Source organism: Drosophila teissieri, chromosome X, assembly GCF_016746235.2.
Source record: "Drosophila teissieri strain GT53w chromosome X, Prin_Dtei_1.1, whole genome shotgun sequence".
In the NCBI taxonomy this organism is placed as follows: domain Eukaryota; kingdom Metazoa; phylum Arthropoda; class Insecta; order Diptera; family Drosophilidae; genus Drosophila; species Drosophila teissieri.
This window is the reverse complement of record NC_053034.1, coordinates 5,906,833-5,919,311: the sequence shown is the minus strand read 5'-3', so window position 1 is coordinate 5,919,311 and position 12,479 is coordinate 5,906,833. Positions and strand designations below refer to the sequence as shown.

At 44.5% G+C, this 12,479-nt stretch overlaps 3 protein-coding genes across 8 annotated transcripts in view; 1 reads left to right on the top strand and 2 right to left on the bottom strand.

The window, feature by feature from the left end:
* The window catches only part of LOC122624770 (protein kinase shaggy), a 45,100-nt gene extending 40,894 nt beyond the window's left edge, over positions 1-4,206 (top strand). For 5 of the 6 annotated variants that reach the window (XM_043804466.1, XM_043804467.1, XM_043804468.1 and 2 more), the window contains one exon: positions 3,028-4,206. In XM_043804466.1, the coding sequence (XP_043660401.1) occupies positions 3,028-3,263 (236 nt within the window). In that variant the 3' untranslated portion in view covers positions 3,264-4,206. Of the gene's footprint in view, positions 1-194; positions 1,437-3,027 lie in introns of those variants that run through there. The other variant, XM_043804465.1, reaches the window with a different exon arrangement.
* Positions 4,207-7,217: 3,011 nt separating this feature from the next.
* On the bottom strand, positions 7,218-8,827 carry LOC122624038 (integrator complex subunit 12). Its single transcript, XM_043803466.1, has 2 exons — positions 8,308-8,827; positions 7,218-8,156 (listed from the first exon to the last, which is right to left on the bottom strand). The coding sequence occupies exons 1-2, from the start codon at positions 8,825-8,827 to the stop codon at positions 7,327-7,329; spliced, it is 1,350 nt and encodes a 449-aa protein (XP_043659401.1). The 3' UTR covers positions 7,218-7,326.
* Positions 8,828-8,895: 68 nt separating this feature from the next.
* On the bottom strand, positions 8,896-9,893 carry LOC122624039 (YEATS domain-containing protein 4). The gene has a single exon (XM_043803467.1). It carries the CDS (start codon positions 9,780-9,782, stop codon positions 9,063-9,065), a length of 720 nt encoding a protein of 239 aa, XP_043659402.1. The 5' UTR covers positions 9,783-9,893; the 3' UTR covers positions 8,896-9,062.
* Positions 9,894-12,479: the final 2,586 nt, after the last annotated feature.

The following is a 12,479-nucleotide window of genomic DNA, read 5'->3' as shown; positions in this document are numbered from 1 at the left end:
TCGTGCTTATCTATCGCTATGAAACACTCGATAGAACATTGGATTTCATTCGATTTCATTCGTTTTCATTCGTTTTCATTTGATTTCAATTGATTTTATTAAGCCATGTTGGTTTCGGTTTTGATTTTGGTGTCATTAGACGGCTAAAGTTTTGATTTTAATTTGGTTTTTGTTTCCTTTTGTTTTATTTACAGATTCATAGGGGCAATAGTAACATACATACACACACTAATATATATATCCAAGCATATATATAGTAATAATTATATATAACACCTACACCCACAACAACACCAACAACCACAACAAAAAACAAAAACAACAACAAGAACAGCAATTATATATAATAACTATAAACAAGAGCGGCGAAAGCAAATCCAGCAGCAGCAGCAGCAAGCATAGAAACCACCACAGCAACCTATATACACAAGAATTAAATTAAATTAATTAATGCAATTGATGAAAAGAGCAGCAGCAGCAAAAGCAGCAACAGCAGCAAATAAATGCAGAGCTGCAAAACGAGAAAAGCGAAAGGCAGAAAATATAACGCAAGAAACATTTTACTTAGGTAAAACACTAAATTTATTTTAAATCTAAAATAAACTAATAAGCATAATAATATAATACATGATAATGGTAAATAAACACACAATAATTATAATAGTAGAGCGAGCGCTGATCGATTGTCATTTTATCGCTGCCGCGCGTGGCGATATATCTTTTAATTAATACTTTAAGTATCCCCCTTCCTCCCTTACCCGCCCCTCCCCTCCCCTCGCCTCTCCACCGCCCTCCCTCCCACTCTTCGTTATTGTATTCTTATTGTAATCCCCCCTCTCCACCGCCCGTTTATTATTTGACGCCTGAAGAAGAACCATGTATATGTATATTGAACAGAGTCACTGCATATTTTTTTTACACCACCTTGATTTATAGTACGTTTAACTTATGATAACTGATGATAATCCAATGGAGGGCGAGTTTTGTGTTGCTAGTGCTAAGAACTAGTTGCTAACTAAGAACTAACTAAGAGCTAACTGCCAGCGCAGTCGCACATTTCGCTGCGTTGAGTTTGCGTAGGTTAACCAAGGCATGGTCTTGCAACGTGCAACATGCAACACACTCTCACACACACTCACACACACACGACCTTAAAGAGAGAGAGAGAGAGAAGAAAGCAGAAGAAAGCTGAGGAAGGCAGCAGAAAGCAGAAGAGGAGGCGAAGATGAAGTTATGTGGAGCAGAATGAGAATGAGAATCAGAATGAGAAACAAAGCAAAGCCCCGAGCATAATGTTAATGTTATGTTAAAAACCTTAATTTAATGGAAATTATTAACGCAGAACGAAAGAGAAAAGAAGAAAACCAGAAAACAAGAAAAGCAAAAAAACAAAGCAAAATGCAAAATGCAAAAAGCGAAACTGTTTAAACTATACCTATATAATATATAATCATTATGAATATAAACTATATTTTTTTTTCAAACACGCATTATGTATACATACATACTGAATAAATAAATTATTTTTATTTTTATTAAATAACACTATCATTATTGCGTAACAAATGAAACCCGATCGACAAGCAGCGACAGCTGAAGAAAGTTGAAGAAAGCAGAGAGAGCGTGCAAGTTAAGAACCCCTAATCGTATATATTTTTTTTCGCACTAAAATATATATGTACAGATATCATTATTTAGCCAGTAGATGAGTTATTGACCAGATACAAGATACCAATTACCAATTACCAGATACCAGCTACTAGATACGGACACACAGATCGGAGGAGGAAGAGGAAGAGAGCTGGCGCCTGAGAACCGAACCGACGGCTTAGTTGCAATATGTAGATAAGGTCCAATTACCGGGTTGGGTTGGGTTGGGTTGGTCGCCCGCCACCGCAGAGCTCCATTATTATTGTTCGCATACATAGTCAGTGTCGCCCTGCCTCGCCAACCCCACCCCCTCCCACAATCTCCTCCCCCGCACAGCACAGAGCTGCCACTGAATATTATTAACAATTTCTTGGTCAGAGTTGGCAGGCGGAAGAAGAAGGAGAACGAAGCGAATTGCATAAGCGAAGTGAGGAGAAATGAGCAGAACACTTATATATTTATTTCTATAGCTTATTATAATCGACCTTAAACTAATTATTACGCTAATTATAAACGATTACATTTTCCTAGTAACTTAGGCACATGCGAGTATGCGAGTTTAGAACAAGAGAGCAGAACAACTGGAAAATCTTGAAAGAAATACAACAAAAACTGACGAAAAATGAAAAACGTTAGCATATTTTTAGATTCGCTAATTGCACAACAAAATAACACACACACACTATACACTATACACACACGCGTATACAGACACGTGCATACACCGACAATTGTATATGTAATGCTGTAATAATCATGATAATATTTAGATTCGTTGATGATAATGAGCAAAGAATAAAGAAGCCGTAATGATAATGATAATGATAATGCTAATGCTAATGCTAATGATAATAAATGAATACAACAAAATCCAACAAATAAAAAGAGAAACAAATACAATATTTAAACAAAGTAAAACCTTTTGTTGTTGCCTTTCCTTTTACCACCATCATCATCACCAATCTCCAATCACCATCACCATCTACAGTATCATTTCGTTCAGTGTGTGAACCTTTCGTTTTTGCGCTGTCGTCTTCATCATCGTTTTCCCTCCGGAGCTCCCCGAAGTAATTGGTCCTGGGATGCCTGGGACTATAACGATTATAACGAATATACCATATTCCATGTCACATGTGTTGGTTTAAGTGTACTTGTTTGACAAATCATTTCTTGTTGTTTCGAATATCATTTCAATATTATTTCTTACTTATACGATGGGTAGTGCATTAGTGCATTGTAAAGGCGCTTCGGGGAAATCGCTTCAAACTGGCGTCCGTTTGGGCCTCCAAGTGAATCTCCCCCCAACATAAAGCTTATGCATACGTATGGCAATCCACATTTGTACAACTTTTTCCTTCTTTGGATGACGTTTTGTAGGTTCGCAGTCGAACAGCGCCCTGAACAGCAGCGGCAGTGGTGGCAGTGGCGGCAGCGGCAACGGCGAGGCAGCCGGCTCGGGCTCCGGATCCGGTTCGGGATCGGGATCAGGAGGCGGGAATGGCGGTAATGGCGGTAATGGCGGCGATAACGACGCTGGCGACAGTGGAGCAGCCGCATCTGGAGCTGCAGCTGGAGGAGGAGCACCGGAAACCGAGGCAGCGGCGTCGGGTTAGCGTGTGCAAGACGCCCTTTGAATGTAATGTTATTGGCAGGTTTTTCGCTCGGCCCTTGGGACGCAGTTAACCCATTTCGGCCAAGAGCGAGATGACAACACCACACAGACACACGCAGCTACACTCGAAAAAACAAATGAAAGCGATGTCGGATGTCCCAGCAGAAGCTATGAGAGTAATGGAAAATGAAAGACACAGGAATTCACTTCACAGAACGCCCAATACCCTAGGAATCACACAACAATAACCCCATCCCCTCCAACACCTCACACACCAACCGAAACACACACACACACACACACATGTATGTATGTATATCTAGCTATATGCATTGGGCGCAAGCAAATATTTAGCATAAAATCGAAAGAAACCAAGAAGAAAAACCAAAAACAAAAACAAAAAATCCACTTTAAACTATGCATAAATAATTAAAATAATTATCTGTACTATTAAAAACAAAGAGAAATCCCGGATGGAATGTTGAGAAATAATCGGAAAACCCCCCTCGCCCGCGTCCCAACCTTCAATATAGTAAATAACATTTAACAAAGCAGCTCGCGGAACGTAATAAAACATAAGTGCAAAAAAGAAAAAAAAAACGAAAATACAAAATAACAAAAAGCAGAAGAAAATTGAATGAATACTTAGTGAAATAAATCAAAATTTTTGCCCATTTAACGTTTATATATATGCGGTTATACAAATATATAACGATCACAGCAGTTAGCAATCCATAGTAAAAGTAAAAGTAAATAAAAGAGTAAACAATTAAAGGAGGCGGCAAAGTAAGAGGAACTAGCAAAAGGGAGGAGGATACAACATAAACTAAACTCGCGCAAGTGCATCTATATGAGTACGATATAGATATTATATAAACATAGATATATATACGAGATATTAACAAGAGTAGTAATCCTAGTAGCAACCCCCGACCACTCACCCCCCTGACCCACTGACCCCCCAACCCCTAATCCCAGAACCGGAAACTCCCCAAGTAAAAAAGAAAAAGAGAAAAAAACAAAAACAAAAAAGAAAAAGAAAACACTCCACGAATAGCAACATTTTCCGTGGCCTGTTCTCAAGTAACGTATTGCAACTACGATTATCTATGGAGGCGATCGTCAAAATGCAATACACACTAAACATAACTTACACTATACACTATACATAAATACAAGAAATATAACAAATTGAGCAACAAGTAAGTGAATGTATGAATGAGTAAAACGCTTTTAGCGCGCGACGCCACCCATTAACTTAAATAAACAATGCAAATAATGAGGTAATGACGCATTGACGTATTGATGTATCGAGGTAATGAGGTAATGAGATAGTGGAGCCACAATCTTGATATATGATATATGTAAAAGTAATCGACAAAGGACATTTAGCTGCAATTGAAAATTTAAACTAATTTAATACAAATTGAAGTAAAATACAATGAAACCGATGATGTTTTTAGTACGTAAGGGCCTTAGATCAACCGGAAACTCACTCCTGCGCAACTATATAGTATTGGTTCCAGTCTATCTATCCAATACCTATATCTATACCTAAACCTATCCATATACATACCTATGACAACCACCAGCCACCCAGTTAAACTGCTTAGATCTCGTTTCGGAAATTATGTCTGCGATTATGTCCCCCCGCACTTTACCTTGCCCCAATTCAAAAACAATTAAGTAAACAATGCAAAAAAAAGAAAAAAAAAACAAAAAAGGAAAAAACCAAAAAAGAAAAAAACCCAAAAAGGAAAAAAACCAAAAGGCAAAAGAAAAACCAAGTCTATTTGTATGTATTTCCATAGAACTCCTTATATATTGTACGAGAACATATTTTTTTTTACTAACTAAATGATACATTTATACAATTAATGAACGTTGAGTTTTGTGGCATCAAAACTAATTAAATTTAACTATATACATATATGTACACACACACACACTCACACACACACACACGCATTCAGACATACTCACACGCACATACGTCTTTAATTTCAAATAAATTAGAAAGAGAAAACCGAAGATTTTCCAACTAAAACCCAAACATTTTAGAAATAATCTAAGTAAACAGCAGACAAGTTATATAAATCTTTAAACACACCCACACACACACACAACCACTGTTTATTTGTAATTAAATTAATTAAAAATGTCAACAGACGGAAAATGACAGCCCAAATCAATATATATTCAAACATATATATGCATAGAAAAACCAACTTATATATGATGAACAACTTCAGCGTTTCGCTTTAACAATGAGGCAACAACCTCATGAGAAATCCAAACCAAATAAACTTAATTAACAAGTAAACCCAAAACTAAACTAAACAATAACAACCAGGAAACCCCAAATTCAAAGCGGAAATGAAAATGAAACACGAGACAAATGCGTAAAGAAAACATTAATTTAAAAACAATAAAAATTACAAACAAAAAATATACACAAATGCGTTTTTCTTCAGTTCGTTGGCGGAAACTTTTCGAATCGAGTTTTTCTCCATAACTTGGGCAAAAAAGGTGGCAGGGCCAAAATGAAGACTGTTTTGTGTTGCTAATAAACATGGCTAACTATCCACATCCCAGTTTTTTTGATTTTTGGGAAAATTTTTTTTCAAATTTTTGCATTTTTGATAAGGGGTACCATCATCAAAATTTGCGAAAAATGGCCAAAAATTAGAATTTCAATATATGTACATGGATGGATAGGGAATTTTGTTACGAATTCAACGAGGTATGACATTCCAGTTTTGGACAATTATTTTTAATGCTATCGAAGAAATACTGTTTATTTTTTGTCCAAAAAGCACAAAAAATGAAAATCGCATATTTTCGAATGGGTCACTTCCATAACTTGCGCAAAAAAGGTGGCACAGCCAAAATGAAGACTGTTTTGTGTTGCTAATAAACATGGCTAACTATCCACGTCCCAGTTTTTTTGATTTTTGGAAAAAAAATTTTTTTCAAATTTTTGCATTTTTGATAAGGGGTACCATCATCAAAATTTGCGAAAAATGGCCAAAAATTAGACTTTCAATATATGTACATGGATGGATAGGGAATTTTGTTACGAATTCAACGAGGTATGACATTCCAGTTTTGGACAATTATTTTTAATGCTATCGAAGAAATACTGTTTATTTTTTGTCCAAAAAGCACAAAAAATGAAAATCGCATATTTTCGAATGGGTCACTTCCATAACTTGCGCAAAAAAGGTGGCACAGCCAAAATGAAGACTGTTTTGTGTTGCTAATAAACATGGCTAACTATCCACGTCCCAGTTTTTTTGATTTTTGGAAAAAAAAATTTTTTCAAATATTTGCATTTTTGATAAGGGGTACCATCATCAAAATTTGCGAAAAATGGCCAAAAATTAGACTTTCAATATATGTACATGGATGGATAGGGAATTTTGTTACGAATTCAACGAGGTATGACATTCCAGTTTTGGACAATTATTTTTAATGCTATCGAAGAAATACTAATTATTTGTTTACCAAAAACGCACAAAAATGAAAATCGCATATTTTCAAACAGGTTTTTCTCCATAACTTGGCCAAAAAGGTAGCACAGCCAAAAGGACAACTGTTTTGTGCTGCCAATAAACACAGCTAACTATCCACATCACAATTTTTGATTTTATTTTTATTGCTATCGTAAAAACAGATTATGTTGTACCGAAACACCACAACTTTTTTCGATTTCCGGTTCCAGGATGTGTTCTATATGGCTTATATCCCAAAGCAAAGATTTATTTTACCTTCTTGCTGAATTCGATCGATTCGAAATTCGATTACGAGTATATTAAGTTATGACATTCCACATTTAAAAGGATATTTTCAACGTTGTGTCGAAATTGCTGTATATTTCGCGTACATCGTTTAGGATGACTTTAGGAAAACCAGAGAATCTATAACTCGTAATTTCGGCTCTTAAGTTTGCACTATTAACTTTGTAATTTATTGGTAAATTAAAAAAAAAACAGGAATTTGGGGATAGTATTATCGCCAGTATCCACTCTCTCGAAGATTGCATCTCCCGCAGCTGCCGAACTCTACGTCCTGCGGCGTTTGCCCAGGCTGAGATCGGTGGCCCCGCCTTCCGGCTTGAGGCGTCGCTTGCTGCTCCGCCCGCTGGCCGACTTGACGCCGGATCCTGGGCCGCTGATCCGAGTCTGATCCGCCATGGCCAGCGGCGCAGTGGCCAGCTGCAGGGGTGGCCCGGCTAGCGGATGTCCCAGTGGCATTGGTGACTCCAGGAGCAGCTCGCTTTTTACAATGGCTCCCGGGGCAATCATGAGCAGGTCGTTGCCCGTATTCCCGTTTCCGTGTCCGTGCCCGTGCCCGTGTCCGCTCCCAATTCCATTCCTGTGCATCTGGCCGTCGGTGCGTTCGCACTTGATATGCCGCACAGATGGAACATCCTGGTGGTCCAGATGCTCCACGTCCGCCGCATGACCGTTGGCCATCCGATTGTCGTTGTTGTTCGGCTCCAGTTGAGCCCGGATCGGATGCGCGGGCGCCTGTCGCTGCTGCCACTCGAGGATGCCCGTCAGCAGCTTTATGTACTTGATGGCCGAGCGCAGGATCTCGTTCTTCGATAGCTTCTTGTCCGGCGGATGCGTGGGCACCAGCTTGCGCAGCTCCGCGAAGGCGCCGGACACGTTTTGCTGCCGCCAACGCTCCCTGGTGTTGGTGAACACCTTGCGTACTCCGCCAGTGGCTCCTCCGCCGCTGCCGCCGCCACTGGATGCATTGCCGCCGGAGCCATTGCCTCCGCCACCGCCACCGCCACTCCCACCAACTGAGCTTCCCGAGCTGGCCGGCGCGGTGAGCAGTCCGTTGCGGGAGTGACTGCGCGGCGAACTGGACAGTGAGCGATTCCCTGCGGGCGGGACAAGGTGATTGAGATCGTGAGTTAGTTAAAAAATGAGTCTTCAAATGATAAAATTAATATATTTAAAATAACTGGAATGGAGTAATAAAGACAACCGCAATATGCTGGACGTTCTGAAGCTCTAAGTGCTAATCCTCACCATCCGCCTGGTTGCCATTGAGAACGATGTAGTCGCGTAGATCCTCCTCGTCCTCCTCCGTGTCGTTGAGCGAGAAGTCGGAGAGCTCCGCGTCGCCGTCTCCGTCGGACACGGACTCCGTCTTGGGCTGCAAGTGGGGCGTGGCATGCCGCAGCAGGGCGGGCGGATGCCTGCCGGCGGCGGCAGTGTCCCGTATGCCTCCACTGTTGCCATTCAGGTGCCCGGAACGCGGTGACTCATTGGGCTGGCTGTGCCCGGAGGAACCGCTCGAGGCCGTGCTCCGTTCGTCCGCGTTGTCCGCTCCGTTCGAGCTGCTCGGTAGCCAGGCCATCTCTCCGATTCGCCGGCGAAGTAGATATGCGATATGTGCGTTGTGTTGCGTTCGAAGCGCCGCAGCGAAGTGAGCAACCGACTGGGCAACTGCTGGCACTGTGTGTCTGGGAACCAACCCCCTTTTGGACGGAGGGCGGGGCCAACGCATCCAGCAGCATCGGGCAGCATCCACCCCCGGACGAGGCATACACACAAAATGGGCGTACTCGACCTTGGCTTGTACCTATGTACATATGCACAGAGCACACTATAGGGTATTAGCAGCTGACTCAAACATACGAATCATACTTTAATTTGAAATTCATAATTTGCATAGTATGGCCCAAACGTGTCAAATTCCAATCAAATAACTGCACACATCTTCGCATGCCATGACAGCCAATATTCTCAGTTCTCAGTTCTCCGTTCTCACTTCTCATTTCTCACTTCTCAGTTCCTTCAGCCCATTTGGGCTTCTGATGCCCGATGGGCGGGTGGGGCACGCCCACACTTAGGCGGTTCTTGAGCTGCTTGGCCGGCGGCTGCGGCGATCGCGCCACATCGCCCACCTGCTCGCGTTCCTGTACCTGCAGCTCCAGCAGCTCCGACCGGCTGGAATCCCTGGCGCTGGACGGACCACTGGCACTCGCACTTGGCGGTGCGAGGACGGGCGTCAGACTCTGTCGCATCGAGGGCGTGGGATTGACGAAGATCATCTTGTCCAGGACCTCCTCGCAGATGCCGGCGTGACCCTCGCGCACCACCCGCGGCCGGAAGATGTACGAGGTGGCGGACATGCGGGCGTCCGTGTACTGCACCTGCACCTCCACGGGGAAGTCGGTGCCCAGGACCTCGCCGATCTCGAACGGAGCGCTGTCCGCCACGTGCAGTCGCAGCGGCAGGCGCGGCGACATCTTGAACGTGACGCGCCGCACGAAGCGCGACAGGTCGCCGCCATCGCGGCCGGCGCGCAGGTAGACGCCCCACGTGGGCTCCAGCATGTAGGGCATGTCCGGGTCGCACTGCTCCATCCGGCAGCCGATCACGATGTCCCGGCTGAGCACACAGCGGCCGGAGAGCGTGGCCGTGGGATTGCGATTGCAGCTCACTCGCTGGCAGTCGTCCACCACGTTCTGCTGGCGCAGTAGGTTTGTGTAGCTCATCGCGTTTCGAATAACTGATACCAATTTGTGCTGTACGGATAATTTTCTACGACCAGATCGCTTGGAGCACTACGAAAATTTGAAGCGAACTAACGTGTCTGGTGTGGGGCTTTCAAATCGAGGGCGACGGCACAGGCAACAGCCCACTAGACGTACTTTCTAGCTTTACTTTTCACTCATAGCTCACATCTATTTTTTGCAGTGTACGCTGTGCATTTTTGCAGATTTTATCACACTGCTCATCATACTCCTCACATTTCTTTGCCAAGTGCAAATAACCGTTGAGTGTCTGCTACCTTGTTTTTTACCCCCTCGAAGATGTTGAGCCCAACTTGGGATTAAGGGTCCTGCAAAGTTTCTCGAAAGGCGTTGAAATTTCCACGCCTCCACGGACTTTTTTCACGCCTTAAACTGTGATTTTTCCAATTAATTAACCAGGCCAGAGTTTCCGCAGTTGGAAGTGCGTAGTGCGCAGGCGCCGGAGGGCGGAGTCAAGTCCAGGGAACTAGGGGTTGCTGCGGCCCGGGCATTTACTTGGCCGCGCGTTATCCGGGCTCAGGGAAGTTGCCTAGTTGAACGGCAGCTGGAATCTTATGTGGACATTTGGAGGATGCTCGAAATCGTGGAGGATTCAGTGTGATCCGTAGGTGTTCCAAGTCAAAGGGGACTGTGTTTGGAGGTCTGATGCAGGTTCGCTTGATTTGAACCCCAAATGTGGTACTCCAGCTCATGGTGCAGCTCCTCCATAACTGACCGCCCGAGCAACTGCATCCGAGGCTTCCTAAGGACTACATTTCTTGGCTTGCCAGGGAACTAGAAAGTATGCTTCTATAGTTCCCGAGCCTTCTTCAACAGAGCCTGGCTGAGGAGCTAGTCATGCCACCTGACGTGGTCCATCCATCCTCTAATCGCAATCCATATTCATGGGCAGGTCCTCGTCCTCGAACCTTCGCCACTTGGGTGGGTTCAAGGGGTGGGCCTTGGGAACCCGCTTCTAATCCCGCTCACAGTGCGACCGACACTCACCCAAAACCACCCCCCGGAATCCGATTAGCGGCAATCAAATGAAATCACACCACATCTAAACGCGAAGTAGAGGAGTGGAAAGTCAACAGTCGCAGCATCAAAATCAAATTAGCAGCAGTTTGGTGGCTAATTCGAACGCACTTTATCACTTTCGGGCAGGCGTCTGTGACTTTGTGGCACGTGTGTGGCCGCCGAAGATAAGAGCGAGCCCAGCAAACTCCGTCAAATGGCAGCAAACTCCCTCCAACTCCGGCAAACTTCGGCAAACACTCACACGTGGCCACAAAGGAGCTGGGTGTGGAGTGGGCCGGGTCAAATGGATTTTCACACCCACTCGACGTCGGCAAAGCCGCCAATTAATAGAATTCAATTATTCCAAGCCACCGCAGGCCGATGGCCTGATGCCTGATGGCTGTTGGCAGATAAGGCATAAAGACATCCTTCGACATTTCGATCGGATTAGGATGATAAAAAACGCTCAATGTGCCAGTATATCATAATGTGCTCTCACAAGGGGGTAGCTAAAATCATTGCATACGCGAGATGCCTCAACTCTGAACCCTTCCACTGCTGCGTTGCAAAGCCAAATTCAATGCACAGCAATAATAATTTATGACAATATAGTAGTAGTAACAATAATCACTCCCTGGGAGGACGGGGAATCCGCTGCTGCCAGGCATGTGTGCCGCCACCTGTGGGCCAGAGCCCAGCTGGACGGAGGCGGAAAAGCCAGGAAAACTCAGCTGTCGCTGGCACACCGCCACGTACGTGCCACGGCGCACGCAGGTGTGCACCTGACCAGGTGGAGCTTCCAGCTTCCCCCGAAAGCTTGGCGCCACTTTCGACTGCCGCCACTGCTGCTGCACTGATGCCTTGGTGGGTTGATGCGTCGGTGGGTTGGTGGGTACTGGACTCACTGGCGCTGCTTGGACGCCAGCCAGTGGGTGAGTAATGCTGTTGCGAAATGCAAAATCCGAATGCGAGTGCGAGTGCCTGTTGGACCGAGAAAGTCGTAGGCAGTGAAAAGCCGCCGCTCACGTGGCGAACTGCGTGACTGGGCCCGCAAATCCGACGCCCAGCCCAGGCGGCTCCACGGAAAACACCCTTCGGAAAACGTGCTGCCAGCCGCCCACCAGGCGCAGCCCCCAAAAAGCCGGGGGATTCCATCGGCTTTCCTTAACCCTCAGTTGGTGCGTGGGGCTTGCATTGCGACATGGCAAATATAAATACACAAAAAACGGCACGAGTATTTAAATAAAGGTAAATAAAGGAGATAATGTCACTAGCTACCTGTAATATATGGCTATAATTCTGGATTCTTTAGAGAAAGTGATGGAAAGTGAGCGCTTGGCAAGCCAAATACTCACAGACAAACTAAATCTTTCTTCTGTGGAATGCTGGCAATATCACAGCTCTGCATTCTTAAAAGAAAGTAAGTTAAACACTGCTTTCTGGTGTTCTTGGCTGGAATTGCGAGCCCCCAGCGGGCAAAAGCTCCGCTTAAGGGTTAATGTTTGGGTCCGTATCTCTGAGTGTCTCAGCCGAGCAGCGCGATTTCCCGAGCGAATGCGAATGCGATTCCCCAAATCCCCGATTCTCAGCGGAGAGCAGCGAGTGAGTGTGAGAAAATTCTGGGAACGCCAGTGCACGGGGCTTCTAGAGCAGAGCTTG

What these genes read in the sequence shown, in the direction of transcription:
- LOC122624038 (XM_043803466.1), bottom strand. Translation starts at nt 8,827, where the DNA reads ATGCCTCGTCCGGGGGTGGATGCTGCCCGATGCTGCTGGATGCGTTGG. An exon ending in CAATGGCAACCAGGCGGATG is followed by an intron (nt 8,157 to 8,307) that starts GTGAGGATTAGC and finishes TCCCGCCCGCAG; the next exon opens with GGAATCGCTCACTGTCCAGT.
- LOC122624039 (XM_043803467.1), bottom strand. Translation starts at nt 9,782, where the DNA reads ATGAGCTACACAAACCTACTGCGCCAGCAGAACGTGGTGGACGACTGC.